Source organism: Mustela erminea, chromosome 3 (genome assembly GCF_009829155.1).
Source record: "Mustela erminea isolate mMusErm1 chromosome 3, mMusErm1.Pri, whole genome shotgun sequence".
NCBI lineage: Eukaryota > Metazoa > Chordata > Mammalia > Carnivora > Mustelidae > Mustela > Mustela erminea.
In genome coordinates, this window is record NC_045616.1 from 138,965,591 (window position 1) to 138,978,483 (window position 12,893).

A 12,893-nucleotide genomic window follows, 5' to 3' on the forward strand; every position below is an offset into this window, starting at 1 on the left:
TCTTTCAGGAAATGTTCTAGTGGGTTGATACTCATCCCTCTGAGAATTCGGTGGCTTGTTGTGACAGTGTTCTGCAATGGAGAGAGCGGGTCTGTTGGAGTCGTCTTTCCTTTCTTGTGAGGGAAAGCCAAGAAGGACCCGGCTTCCTTTCCGGACACGCATGCTCAGGCTCACATCACTTGCACAGGTCTCTTGTGCATTATCTTGTAAGGCAGGGAGTAGGGATCTTAATTCCATTCTTTTAGATGGGGACACTGAGGCCAGGCACTTGCCCAAGGTCCCTTTGATATTTTTGTAGGCTAGAACCATACAAAGCGTTCCTCATTTAGTCCTGTGATTTTTCCCAAAAGACCTGTATCAGAGATAGTAAATGCTATGTACTTAACTCACTGCGCTGTTCAAAATCCTACATGGGCTCCTCACTACCCTTGGACTAAAGCCCAAACTCCTTAGAATGGCCTAAAACCCACCACTCACGCCACCGTCTTTCTCACCTCACAGAATTAACTTGCGTCTGTGTCTTTGCATCTCTTCTGTCTACTTGACCGTCCCTTGAACTCTTGCACATTCCTTAGGAGCCACTTGCCTAGAAGCATTGAGGGCATTTGGAGAAGCACTAGAAGCACTTGTTTGAACAGTCTCCCCACTCCCAACTCCTCCCCTCTTTTGTGCTCCTGGAGCCCCACGTCAATACCTTTATTCATAGCATCCATCATGTGTTGTCCAAGAGTGTTAATGTTGTCTGTTCTCCCCCTGGACTGCAGACTCCTGTTTACCTAGCACTTGGGATTCATTTAAATTACCTTTGTGTCTTAGAAATCTCCTCTTTCTTCCCATGAATAACCTCAGTTACCTTTAGAAACCTAGCATCCTCTGCTTAAAATATGTGTGTGTGTGTGTGTGTGTGTGTATAAATGTGTATGTATATACAAATACATGTATGACTTAGTTTAGAAGTGACTACGAGGTGTTATGGTTTGGAGGCTTCATACATCCTTGCTTCATCTAAAACCTACACACTGGGCACCTGAGTGGCTCAGTGGCTCAGGTCATGATCTCAGGGTACTGGGATCGAGTCCCGCATCGGACTCTCTGCTCAGGAGGGAGCCTGCTTCCTCCTCTCTCTCTGCCTGCCTCTTTGCCTACTTGTGATCTTTCTCTATCAAATAAATAAATAAAATCTTAAAAAAAAAAAAAACCTACACACTGAGGCTGTAGAAGCTAGTTGTGGCATTTCATTCTTGGCTGCCAGTCTTTCTTGTGGGGTAGCAGCTATGACAGGGGTCCTAATCCTATAGCCCTGGATGTATTATTGTACATTGATATATTATAATATGTGATTCTAGTCATTGATGTTTTCTGTATTGTTAATGCGGTTGACCTAAGTCAGTAATTCCCTTGGTGACAACCAGAAGCCACCGTAACTAAGGTAGGTGAACAAAAGGATTTATTGTAAGGATGCAGGTGTGGTTCATGGAGCTGTGGGGCAAAGGTGTGGCTGGGCCTCAGTGGAGCCTGGGACTGTGAAAGTGCAGGCTTTTCTTTCCACATAACCTTCTCATGATTCTCATTCTCTGCAGAACAGCCTTCTCTTTCTTTCTTTCTTTTTTTTTTTTTTTTAAGATTTTTTATTTAGTTATTTGAGAGAGAGAGGTCACAAGTAGGCAGAGAAGCAGGCTCTCTACTGAGCAGAGAGCCTGATGCGGGGCTCGATTCCAGGACCCTGGGATCGTGACCTGAGTTGAAGGCAGAAGCTTAACCCACTGAGCCACCCAGGCGCCCCCAGAACAGCCTTTTCTGCTTTACCATCCTTGTGACCAAATTTACAAGGTTGTAGTTTAAGTAGCCAGCTTGGTTAACTTCTTTTAGACTTTCAGCCAAATTAATTGGGGACATAAAATGATTAACTCTTCAAGGGACCACTGTCTGCTTCCCAGGCATTTGATGGCGAAGCAGTGGTTCACTCCAGGAACTTGGGGGAGCAGAGAATAGTTGTTTGGGGAAAGGGAGTTTTCGTTAGGACAGAATCCTGAAAGGTTTCTCCTGATTGTTTTGTTTATAGAATATAAAGAAAGAAGTCTACTAACCATTTCAAGAATTGATACAGGTAGTTGTAAGTTGTATAAATTCTTTATCATTAGAAGATGCTACTTGCGCAGACATAGTAGTCGGGCTAGTCCTCTCCAAGCTGGCTGCAGTGTTTGAACTGAATTCTAAGCACTAGTCAAGATGATCACTAGTTTTCAAATAGCTGAGTGAATTTAATGAATAGTTTTCCTATCTCCTTAGAGAAAGATGACAGACCTGTCAAGAATAATTGTGCTTTAATTTAGTGCCATGCCAATGGCAGATGATGAAAGCTCCATGAGAATTTCCAAATAAGCAAAACACTCAGAGCATTTCTGTATGCAGGATGCACAACGTAGAGTAATGCATCAGAGTCCTCTGGGGATCTTTTTGCAAAACCAAGGGCTCAGCTGGATGCCTAGCACTCTGATTCCTTACACTTGTGATGAGGCTTGAGTACCTGCAGAGGTAACAAGATCCCCAGATGACGTGACACTCCCCAAGTCTAGAGGCACGGCTTCTTCAGAAGGACCTGATTTATTGGCATCTTTTGAGATGTGAACTGTAACGATCTCTAAAATACAGCATGCTCAAAGTGGGTTCTCTGAGGGGCACCTGGGTGGCTCACTCAATGAAGTGCCTGACTTTGGCTCCTGTCGTGATCTCAGAGTCCTGGGATTCAGCCCCCACCCCCAGTGGAGGTCCCCCACACTCAGTGGGGCATCTGCCTCTCCCTCTGCCCTTCCCCCTGCTTGTGCTCATACTCTGTCTTTATCTGAAATAAAAATCTTTTTTAAAATAATGGGTTTTTTGAAACAGCTATGATTTTCTTCTTCAGCTTCATGATTTCAGTGTTCAGTATTTCAGTCTGAATTCACAACTTCAGGAAACTCCTACCACCTAGAGCCTCATGCCAAAGAACAAAACAAATTCTGATTTTATTTGTTAATAGAGCTGGTTGTGTCATGTAGAATTTTCCACAGTGGGGATTTGGCTGGCTGCAACCCCATGGTATCATTTAACATGTTTCTCTGACCCAGTGTTTCTTATAAATTGGTAGATTGATACAGGCCGGTTGAGGATAGATATTTTGGAAGACTATGTAATAAATGGTGTGGTAGATTGCCTTAGGAGGCCCACCAGGCCTTTTTGTTACATCAGCACCCATGTATGACCTTTACCTTGTTCCACTAATTCATTAACGATTGCTAATTATCTTTGAAAACCCCCCAGGGGCGCCTGGGTGGTTCAGTGGTTTAAGCTGCTGCCTTCGGCTCAGGTCATGATCTCAGGGTCCTGGGATCGGGTCCCGCATCAGGCTCTCTGCTCGGCAGAGAGCCTGCTTCCCTCTCTCTCTCTCTGCCTGCCTCTCCATCTACTTGTGATTTCTGTCTGTCAAATAAATAAATAAAATATTAAAAAAAAAAAAAAAAAAGAAAAAGAAAAAGAAAACCCCCCAAACAGTGAATCCAACATGAAGGCATTTGAAGATCTTTTCACTGAGAAACAGTGACAAAGAACCTGGCCTTGATTCCTTCTTAGAACTGATTGTATCCCATTGCACTGCCTTGGGGTATTAGGTAATTTGGAATGTTTTCCCATCTATATGTACTGCGTGTAGTTATGCTAGAGAGTAGATGGATCAGTATTGACTTGACACATTCCTGTTTTCCTGTTCTTATCTTCAAGCATTACATATGTCCATTTTCTCTCAAGAACACGCAGTCATCTTTTGTTTTTGATCCTTGGTTCTCCCTGGAGGAAGAAGGGAGTCATGCTGTGGAATGTCTCCCATTCCCTTTCTGACTGTGTTGGAGCCGCCTTACTTTCTGTGTGACATTTATTCTTTTAGATAGGGAGGGCCCATCCCTGCCCCTCCAGTGGGGACAACTAATAGTTGTCAGTCCTAACTAGTTTAGTACATTGAACTAATTTCCTGGAATTTTCTGTCTCCCTTTAGTTAAAAATACATTTTTAAAAAGCTTGTCAAAAAAACAAAAAACTCCTGAGGGTATATGATGTTTTAGTGTGTATTGTGAAAGTGTGACTTTACGTTATTCATTTTGAGCCCTTAAACAAAGAAAAATATTACCATTTGTTTTTCTCTTTTAGGAAATTCACACAAACGAGAAGGAAGTAACAGAGAAGGAAGTAACTCTTCACTTGTTGCCAGGTAACGGTCCTGTTAGCTTCAGACCTCACGTGCAACTCAAAGCCAGTGATAAATTATGTCATCCCTAGTATTGCTATATATAAGCTCCTTTGTTTTCATCCAGAGATTGTATAATAGGGATGAGCTGGACAAAAATGTGAAGGTCTTTAGTTTAGTCACTACATACCTAGGTCTGAGTATTACAGCATCTGCCAAGAATTTTTCTTGTTTCCCCCCGCACCCAAGCCTGGGAAATTTTTCCTTCACAAGCAAATTAGATCGTTCTCAGGTGGCTGTACTTGGATGCATCCAGTATTCTGGTCCGCACTCGGGAAAATTCTGGTGCCTTATATTCCGCACGCTCTTCCTGTGGCCTCTAGCTGCCCTGGACTCGCACAGCCCCCGAGGCCTCCCGGGGCAAGCGTGGGCGGGCAGCCTCCCCCTGATCTCTGCCTCTCTGAGTGCCAGAGTCAGGTGGTCCTGGGGCTTACTAAGGGCTTTGCTCCGTGATCGTCACTGAGAGTCTGAATTGGCTGGATATTTTTGAGATGGAAGAGGGACTGTATACCTGAAGTTAATTAAGCTTTACTCTTTCCTGAATTCAGAGACAGAAACTCTTTGGTGGTTGTATCCCCTTCCACGTGTGGGGCTGTCCTGGGGGCTGTGAATTTGGTTCTTCTTCCATTTTCTTTATTCTTATCCCAATAGCTTTTTTCCCCATTAGACTTTTTAGGTATATTTTCCCAAAGCAATAGAGGCCTCATTCTGGTACTAATGTTTATTGAGAGGATATGAACATGCACCAGTTTCTGACTGATCCGCCTTGTTTGGTAAATATATTAGGATCCTGAAACTCGGAAGAAAAATTTTTTTCTGAGTTTCAAAGGTGTTTTTTGTTTTGTTTTGTTTTGCTTTTACTAATGTTGTCCTAAACCTTAGTCCACATACCACATTGTCCTTCCTTTTCTTGGGTCATAGATCCTGGAACTCTCATTTTTATGCACTTTCTCTCCTCTGGATTACTTGATGTGTGCCTCCATTCCCAGACTAGACTGGGATTTTTTCCAGTTCCCGCCTCCCGCGACTGGAGACTGTCTCTGCCCGCCAGTGGATCGCGATGACACAGCACGCGGGCCTGCAGAGCCGCAGAGGGTGTGGCATTAGCCGCTGCGTGCCCGGGTCTAGTCACCAGCACATGGCCATGGATGGCCTGACCCCAGGTTGCCTGGTCTTGGGGAGACACTATTAGAAGCTGTTTCGCGCTAAGAGTTGAAAGCACAGGAAGCCATGTTCACATATCTTCCACCTTGAACTGGTTGAGACACTTCTGAGTTATTTTAAACTCTGACCAGGCCCCGATTCATTGTTTTCTCTGAGCTCTGTGGTCCCTCTAGAGGCTGACCTAGCGACTGAGCCACCTTCCCATATTTCCTTAGTAATTAACCCCTTGGGAGATGGAAAGTTATACCATAATATGCCTCCCGGATTGTCTCAGTGTCTGAAACTCTTATTTATTTATTTATTTTTTAAGACTTTATTTATTTGAGATAGAGTGAGAGAGAGCATGAGAGGGGAGAAGGTCAGAGGGAGAAGCAGGCTCCCCATGGAGCTGGGAGCCAGATGCGAGACTCAATCCCAGGATCCTGGGACCATGACCTGAGCCGAAGGCAGTCGCTTAACAAGCTGAGCCACCCAGGTGCCCTCTTCTTTATTTTTATGTTGAAAATTAGACCAAGTGAATTTTGAGCCAAAAAGTACATTCAGAGACATTGGAGATAATATCCAGAGGGCGATTCTAAGGGGAGAGGGTTGTGTTGAAAGAGAAGAACATTCCTTTTCTTTTTTGTTACAGAATATTTGCACTTGGTTTTTTATGTCTTTTCATATCCTTCTCCTTTTTCTGCTCTTGTCCAGACATCCAGTTCTCATAAGCTTCTCTGCTTCTAGGGAGCAGCGAACGCTTACGTATCCCAAAATCCCAATCTTCTTGACTGTAAAGTCCTCTGTATCTCCAGGAAATACAGCGGCTCCAGCAGGCGGGCCGCCTGCAGATGCAGCAGGAAAGGTGACACACTGAGAGGAAACACCCTCAGTGAAGAAAGAGAGGAAACCATTTTTTTTCCCACAACCCTCTGACCCCCCTTTTCCTCCCATCCTTGTCTGTGGAGCCGGAATGCATGTGGTCATGCTGCACCTCGGTGTCTGAGGAAGCCGCCTGCAGGCCCTGAGGCTAGGGATGCGCCCCGCGATGGCCCACGCTCCCCACAAAGCAGGCCTGAGCTCTAGAGCGCCGCTAATTCCACACGTGGAGGGCATTACTCCTGGGGAACGCCTGCTTGGGTCCAAGTAATGGGAGCACTGAGCTCTGTGCTTGCAAGTGTAGCCGAGATCATTCCCGCGTATTGGACACTTTCCTTACTCACAGCAAGAGGACGGGACAGTGCCCTGTGTGAAGGTGTCTCTGAGCCATTTCGGTTTCACTTCTCAGGAGTCCCCACTCAGCTTTACCTTCGTGCCCCTGGTTTGCAGCTCCTGCTGTGCCGGGAAGGGTAGAGTCTGAAGGGCTGCCGTGTGTCGTGTGTTTGTCTTTCCCGTGACCAGAGCTGGGGAGGCTGTTACTGTTTGCATACCGTGTGTGCCCTGAGGACTCTCAGGAGGACTTGTTTTGGTTTCGATCAGGTGAACAGCTGCTCTGTGAAGCCAGCACGGTGCTGAAGTATGTCCAGGAAGATTCCTGTCAGCGTGGGATCTATGGGAAGCTTGTCTGCACAGACTTTAAAATCGCTTTCTTGGGCGATGACGAATCTGCGTTGGATAACGATGTACGTATGAGCTGCATTTGGCTGAGTTGGAGGGGAGCAGGGCACTTGTGGCCCCATTGTCTTTTCACCCCAGCTCCTCCGTGGCTCTACCCCACACCCCCTACACAACACATTAAACACAAAGGACAGAGGTCCTTACCGCTGCTTGGCTGTCTATCCTCTGGGATCTCTTTTCAGTGGCAGGACCATTCTAAAATTTCTGTCCAGTGCCTAGAGTCGTGCTGGCTTGCATCTGACTTCACAGGTTGACGCCATCAACTTCTTCTTTTTTGTATTTCAGCACAATATGTATCCCTCATGGGACTCACATCTCCCCAGATATACTAGTTCCCCATGTTTTCTGTATACTGAGCTGTCCCTCAAATTGAGGAACTGAGTTCGGTTATGAAACTGATGCTGAATGCAGCACTGGAATTTGAGTTCACTTTGCCCCGAGTTGCAGTGTCCTTGTAAGACTCATCCCTACTTACAGAAAATGGGCAAGTGGCGTGAGGGGAAGAGGGTGGCTTACACCACTCGGGGAGCGCAGTTTGCTGATGCAAAGCCAGCTGGCCTGGCCCCCCCTTGCTGCCTTGGAGTATGGTCTTCCGTGCTGCCATCTGCTCTAGTGGCTTGGCTCCTCGTCCTGCCCAAATACAGACAGCATTCACAGAAACTTGAATCTTTCAGTGTTTTCTTCCTAAACCTGGCTTCATGTAGCTGTCACTCACCAGTTTGCATTTGTGTAGAGAAGTCTTAACTTCTCCAAGTGATTGTGGCATGGCCGGTTTGCCTGGGAGCAGCCTAGGAACGGCATGTCATGCCTGGGTTTGAAAAAAAAAAAAAAGTGCTTACCAGCTCTCCTTGCATACTTCATCGTCTCTCTCCTAGAGAATGTGGCTGGCTCCATTTCCCTGGGTTTTGTTTGTTTGTTCGTTTGTTTTTTAAAGATTTTATTTATTTATTTGACAGAGAGAGATCACAAGTAGGCAGAGAGGCAGGCAGAGTAAGAGAGGGGAAGCAGGCTTGCCGCTGAGCTGAGAGCCCGATGTGGGGCTTGATCCCAGGACCCTGGGATCACGACCTGAGCTGAAGGCAGAGGCTTTAACCCACAGAGCCACCTAGGCGCCCCACCCTGTTTGTTTCTTAGAGGATATACTCAATTTCCCCCCAATAATTGTATTGAGATATAATTAACATAACATCATATTATTTTAAGGAGTATAACATAATGATTTGATACCTGTATATATTGCATAATGATTACCAGAATAGGTTTAGTTAACATCTTTTATCTCATATAGTTATGAAGTTGTTTTCCTTATGAAGAGATGATCTTTCTTAGCAACTTTCAAATATACAATGCAGTTTTATTAAGTATAATCACAAGGCTCTACATTACAGCCTGTGATTTCTTTACCATAACCAGCAGTTAGTCCCTTTTGACCACCTTCACCCATTTCTTTATGCCCTCTCTGTTTTTCCTAATGTGTAGTTTGGAAAATGGTGATTTGCTCTGCCTATAAATGTTTAATAGTGCATAGAAAGGAGTCACAGTTGTTTCCTTTTGTATCTTTTAGGAAACCCAATTTAAGAATAAGGTTATAGGGGAAAATGACATCACACTCCACTGCGTTGATCAGATTTATGGAGGTAAGTATCTTTTCCCCCGGGGTGTTGCCAGCCTTTGAAAGTAGAGCTGGTAATGATAATATTTCTGTGGTCCTTTACAGTTGACTAAAATTTCTTTACGTATTTATTTTGTTTAAATCCGTTTTATGAATGAGAAAATTGAGATACAAAGTGGCTTATTTGGAGCGACCTAGCTGGAGGAGCGTGCACTTGAATTTGGAACCTGTTCCAATCCTCTGCAGTAACATTATAGGCAGATCATACTGTGGCTGTGTTAGGTGTGTAGGTTTTACTCTAAAGACTAATCTGACAAAGGTTTGTTGCACTATACTGTCCTTTCTGCTAAGGGTTAAGCCTCTCTGCTTTGCTTCTATATTTTTGCAGTAAGGGCTTTTTCAGAAGTCATTCAGTAGCCATTTATGATGATCCCAACATCAGTAGGGGCTGTGTGGTCCAAATTCTGGGGCAGGGAGAGAAATGTCCGGAGGGGCCCCTGGCCATAAACCCAAGACTCAACTGTCCTGAAAGCATGTCTCTCCTCCATCTTTTGTAATCTTAACTTTTGGAGTCAGCCCATTTTGAGCTTGTCCAGAGGAAGGAAGAACGCTGCCCATTGTCAGAGAGCCGGGGCCCCTGCTGGCAGTTACATCGAAGGCAGCACCTTTCCTCTTGCTCTGGAGAGGTGTGACTAGTCTGCCTTGTTTCCTCAGCACTAACTTTTTGCCTTACAACATGATTTCCCTTTTTGATTTCATCATCGATGTGTAGTGTTTGATGAGAAAAAGAAGCCTCTCTTTGGACAACTGAAGAAATATCCTGAGAAACTCATCATCCACTGTAAAGACCTGCGCGTGTTCCACTTTGGTCTGAGGTACACAAAAGAAGAGGAAGTCAAAAGGGTAACTAGTTACATGTATTTGGAGGTTTTCTTTGCCGTCATGTGTCACCACTGACTCTTACTTTTTGCTTATATTGCACGAAGCGGGGGGGGGGGGGGAGCATTTCACTCTGTAAAGCTAAAATTGGTTTATAATCACAGGCTTTGAGTAGAACTGAGAGAGAATTTGGTGAAGCATGCTCGTGTATTATGTGGCACACGCTGCCTTTAATACTGAAGTTTGGAGTGGTTTTTCTCCTGGGTCCTCTGAAGAGTCGGGGGTGGTAAACGGGGGGCAGGAGGCAAGCTGCTTCTCTGACATCTGACAGCGTTTCCAAAAAGTAGTAGCAGAGACCCCCAGCTCCTGGAGGGAGTTCGTATCTGGGCAGTAGGAGTGTGTGGAAGGAGGAAGAGGTGCATGGGGTAGATGGGCAAGGCCAAGTTACTAAATGAGGCCTGGGATTTTGGACACTAAGGAGACTTAATCTGGTTGCTGGAGCAAATCAGAATATATAACTGGATGAACTGCTTACAGTGGTCCCTGTAACTTCTACGGTTTCTCTTACGGAGGTATCGACGGTCTACAACTTGCCACTGTCCTGGTAAACCCGTCTGGGGAACCGTGCAGAGCGCCCGCTCCCCGTCGTTCTGTCTTCAGTTGAGTTATACAGTTACGGGTAATTCCCTGGTTTTCGTTCAGGGAGTGTGGTAGCTCAGTTAGAAAAATAAACATGACTCCCGTGTCTGTTCTGAGCAGGGAAAGAGTGGTGGATGTAGGGAAAGTCCCTGAGAAGCTAGAAACTTCATTTGAACGATGATTTTAGTTATCTGTCCAAACATACTTTTGTTTGGAAACTTGAAACAAAAAGCACAGTGGACTGATTTCTCATTCTGATTTTCTAGAAGAAGATCTTAAAGGCCACAAGTGGATCAGAATAGCTAAGTGTCTTGGCTGTTGTCTGATACTAGCTCTACGTCACACGTGTCAGTTTTTTAGAGTATCTGAATGTGGCACTTAAATTTTTGTAGCACCTTGCTATTGAGAAATGAGACTATGTTTTCAAAAATTTCCCTGGGAGGGGTGCCTGGGTGGCTCAGCAAATCAAGCCTCTACCTTCAGCTTGGGTCATGGTCTCGGGGTCCTGGGATCGGGCCCCACGTTGAGCTGTCTGCTCAGCAGGGAGCCTGCTTCTTCCTCTCTCTCTGTCTGCCTTTCTGCTTGCTTGTGATCTCTCTCTCTGTCAAATAAATAAAATCTTTTATTTTTAAACCATACTGAGTCTCCTTAATACTCTCTCTCCTGCTCTCCCTCCTCCCATGCCCCCTAACATGTGCTCTTACTCTCTCAAATGAATGGATAAATTTAAAAATAAATTTTTTTTTAAAATTTCCCTAGGAATTCAGGTGCCCCAGGCAGCTTAGTCATTGAGCATCCCGACTCTTGGTTTCAGGTCATGGTCTCAGGGTCATGGGATCAAGCGCTGCCTCAAGCTCCGTGCTTGGCGCAGAGTCTGGGATTCTCTCCCCTTCCTCTCCGTCCTTTTCCCTGTTCTCTTTCTGTCTCTCAAATAAATAAGTAAATAAAATTTTTAAACTTCCCCTAGAAATTCAAAGCTCTTAGAAAACCAGACAGAATTGTTAACATTCTGTTTACTTGGCGTTATTCTAAAAGATAGTATCATAATATAAGGACCTCAGAGTTTACATGCTGCCCATAGGAGCCTATTAGCGTGACTGAAAACCTAGACAACTCAGTATTTATCTGTCAAAAGCATGACTATACCCATTGTTTGGTTCTCTTCTAGATTGTCAGTGGCATAATTCATCATACCCAGGTTCCTAAACTGCTTAAAAGATTATTTCTGTTTTCCTATGCAGCTGCTACACAAAACAATACAGGTGAGTGTCTTCTGGGTTCTAAATTGCAGGTGGGCACACCCTTTAAATTCCTACCTGAAACTAGCAGACAAGAACTCATCCATGAGGAGCGCCTGGGTGGCTCAGTGGGTGAAAGCCTCTGCCTTCGGCTCAGGTCATGATCTCAGGGTCCTGGGATTGAGCCCCACATCGGGCTCTCTGCTCAGCAGGGAACCTGCTTTCCTTCCTCTCTCTGCCTGCCTCTCTGCCTACTTGTGATCTCTGTCTCTGTCAAATAAATAAATAAAATCTTAAAAAAAAAAAAGAACTCATCCATGAGTTTCTTCTTCCTCTTTCCTGGCAATTGATCGCCTCTTGCTTGGGTAAGTCATTCAAGTTACTTTAAAAAAAAAAAAAAAATGTTTCTATTTTTTTTTTCCCTGTGATCTTTGTTGCTCTAATTTATCTTTAGGTTGATTTGCTTTTTCGTGAGGGATTATTGGTATGATTGTTTCTTTTGAAGGATAAGATCAACATACTAAAATGAGGAATGTGAGACTGTAGAGAAACAAAATTCAGACAAGTTTAAAATAATCCTGTTTGTTGCTGGTTTTTTTTTTCCACCTTAATGTATTTGATTTCATTTCATAACACTGTAGAGAATATCCTGCATTCTAGAAAGCCTTTAAACAACCAGAACATACTCTGTAGCAAGTATTTTGGGGGAAATGCAACAGTTGTACATGAGAAAGCAAGTATGGTTACATAACGTAAAATTCCATGTTTTCCATTCAGTTCACTGAAAAAGGGAGCAGTCTTTTAACTAAGAAACTTCGGTCATTTGAATTAGCTATTAATAATGCCTAGCATTGTACAGTGTGTTCACAGATGTCTCTCTTCTCTCCATCTCTCTCCTTGATCTGTGTACTCGCTCTGCCAGTCAGTCTGAACATCAGGTTGATGTCGAGTGACTCCGTGCTATGTGCTTTTCGTCACGGAAGCGCTGTGTTAGTTTAACAGGGTACATGGTGCTTTCTGGAGGCTAGGGTTGAACTGCTCCTTGGGTCAACATTTTTGAACGCTTGCTGTGGGACAGGACTTGGGGATGGAAGTGAATAGGACTAAATCCCTGTCCTCTGCGAGCATCACATCAAGCAGAGACAGCTGAGAGATGTGTCCTTTGGTGGAGGGGCTGGTCACACTGCGGGTGGTAGGGGGAGGCTATCGCGGGGCACAGGCTGTGCTGGAGCTGATGGGGAGGATGTGGGAGTGTCTGGTGGGGACAGAGGAGTATTTTCGGCAGCAGGATCAGTGTGTGCAGAGATGTAGCTATCTGAGAGAGCAGGTTGCATTTTGGGAACTATGGTGACTTAGTAGAAAAGCTGTGAGTTTTGGGGTCTGTCCCACTTGAGTCCAAATCCTTGCCCAACTGCTCAGTAGCTGCGTAATCCTGGGGAGGACACTAAATTCTTGGGGCATCTGTTTCCTCATTTTCAAAACAGCAGTT

The 12,893-nt window shown here is 44.7% G+C and overlaps 1 protein-coding gene across 1 annotated transcript in view; it reads left to right on the forward strand.

Annotated features, from left to right (window-relative positions):
- The window catches only part of MTMR12 (myotubularin related protein 12), a 71,287-nt gene that overhangs the window by 24,663 nt on the left and 33,731 nt on the right, over positions 1-12,893 (forward strand). The window contains exons 2-6 of the mRNA XM_032337681.1: positions 4,180-4,240; positions 6,899-7,041; positions 8,601-8,673; positions 9,421-9,551; positions 11,335-11,428. Coding sequence (XP_032193572.1) covers positions 4,180-4,240; positions 6,899-7,041; positions 8,601-8,673; positions 9,421-9,551; positions 11,335-11,428 — 502 coding nt within the window. The remainder of the gene's footprint in view (positions 1-4,179; positions 4,241-6,898; positions 7,042-8,600; positions 8,674-9,420; positions 9,552-11,334; positions 11,429-12,893) is intronic.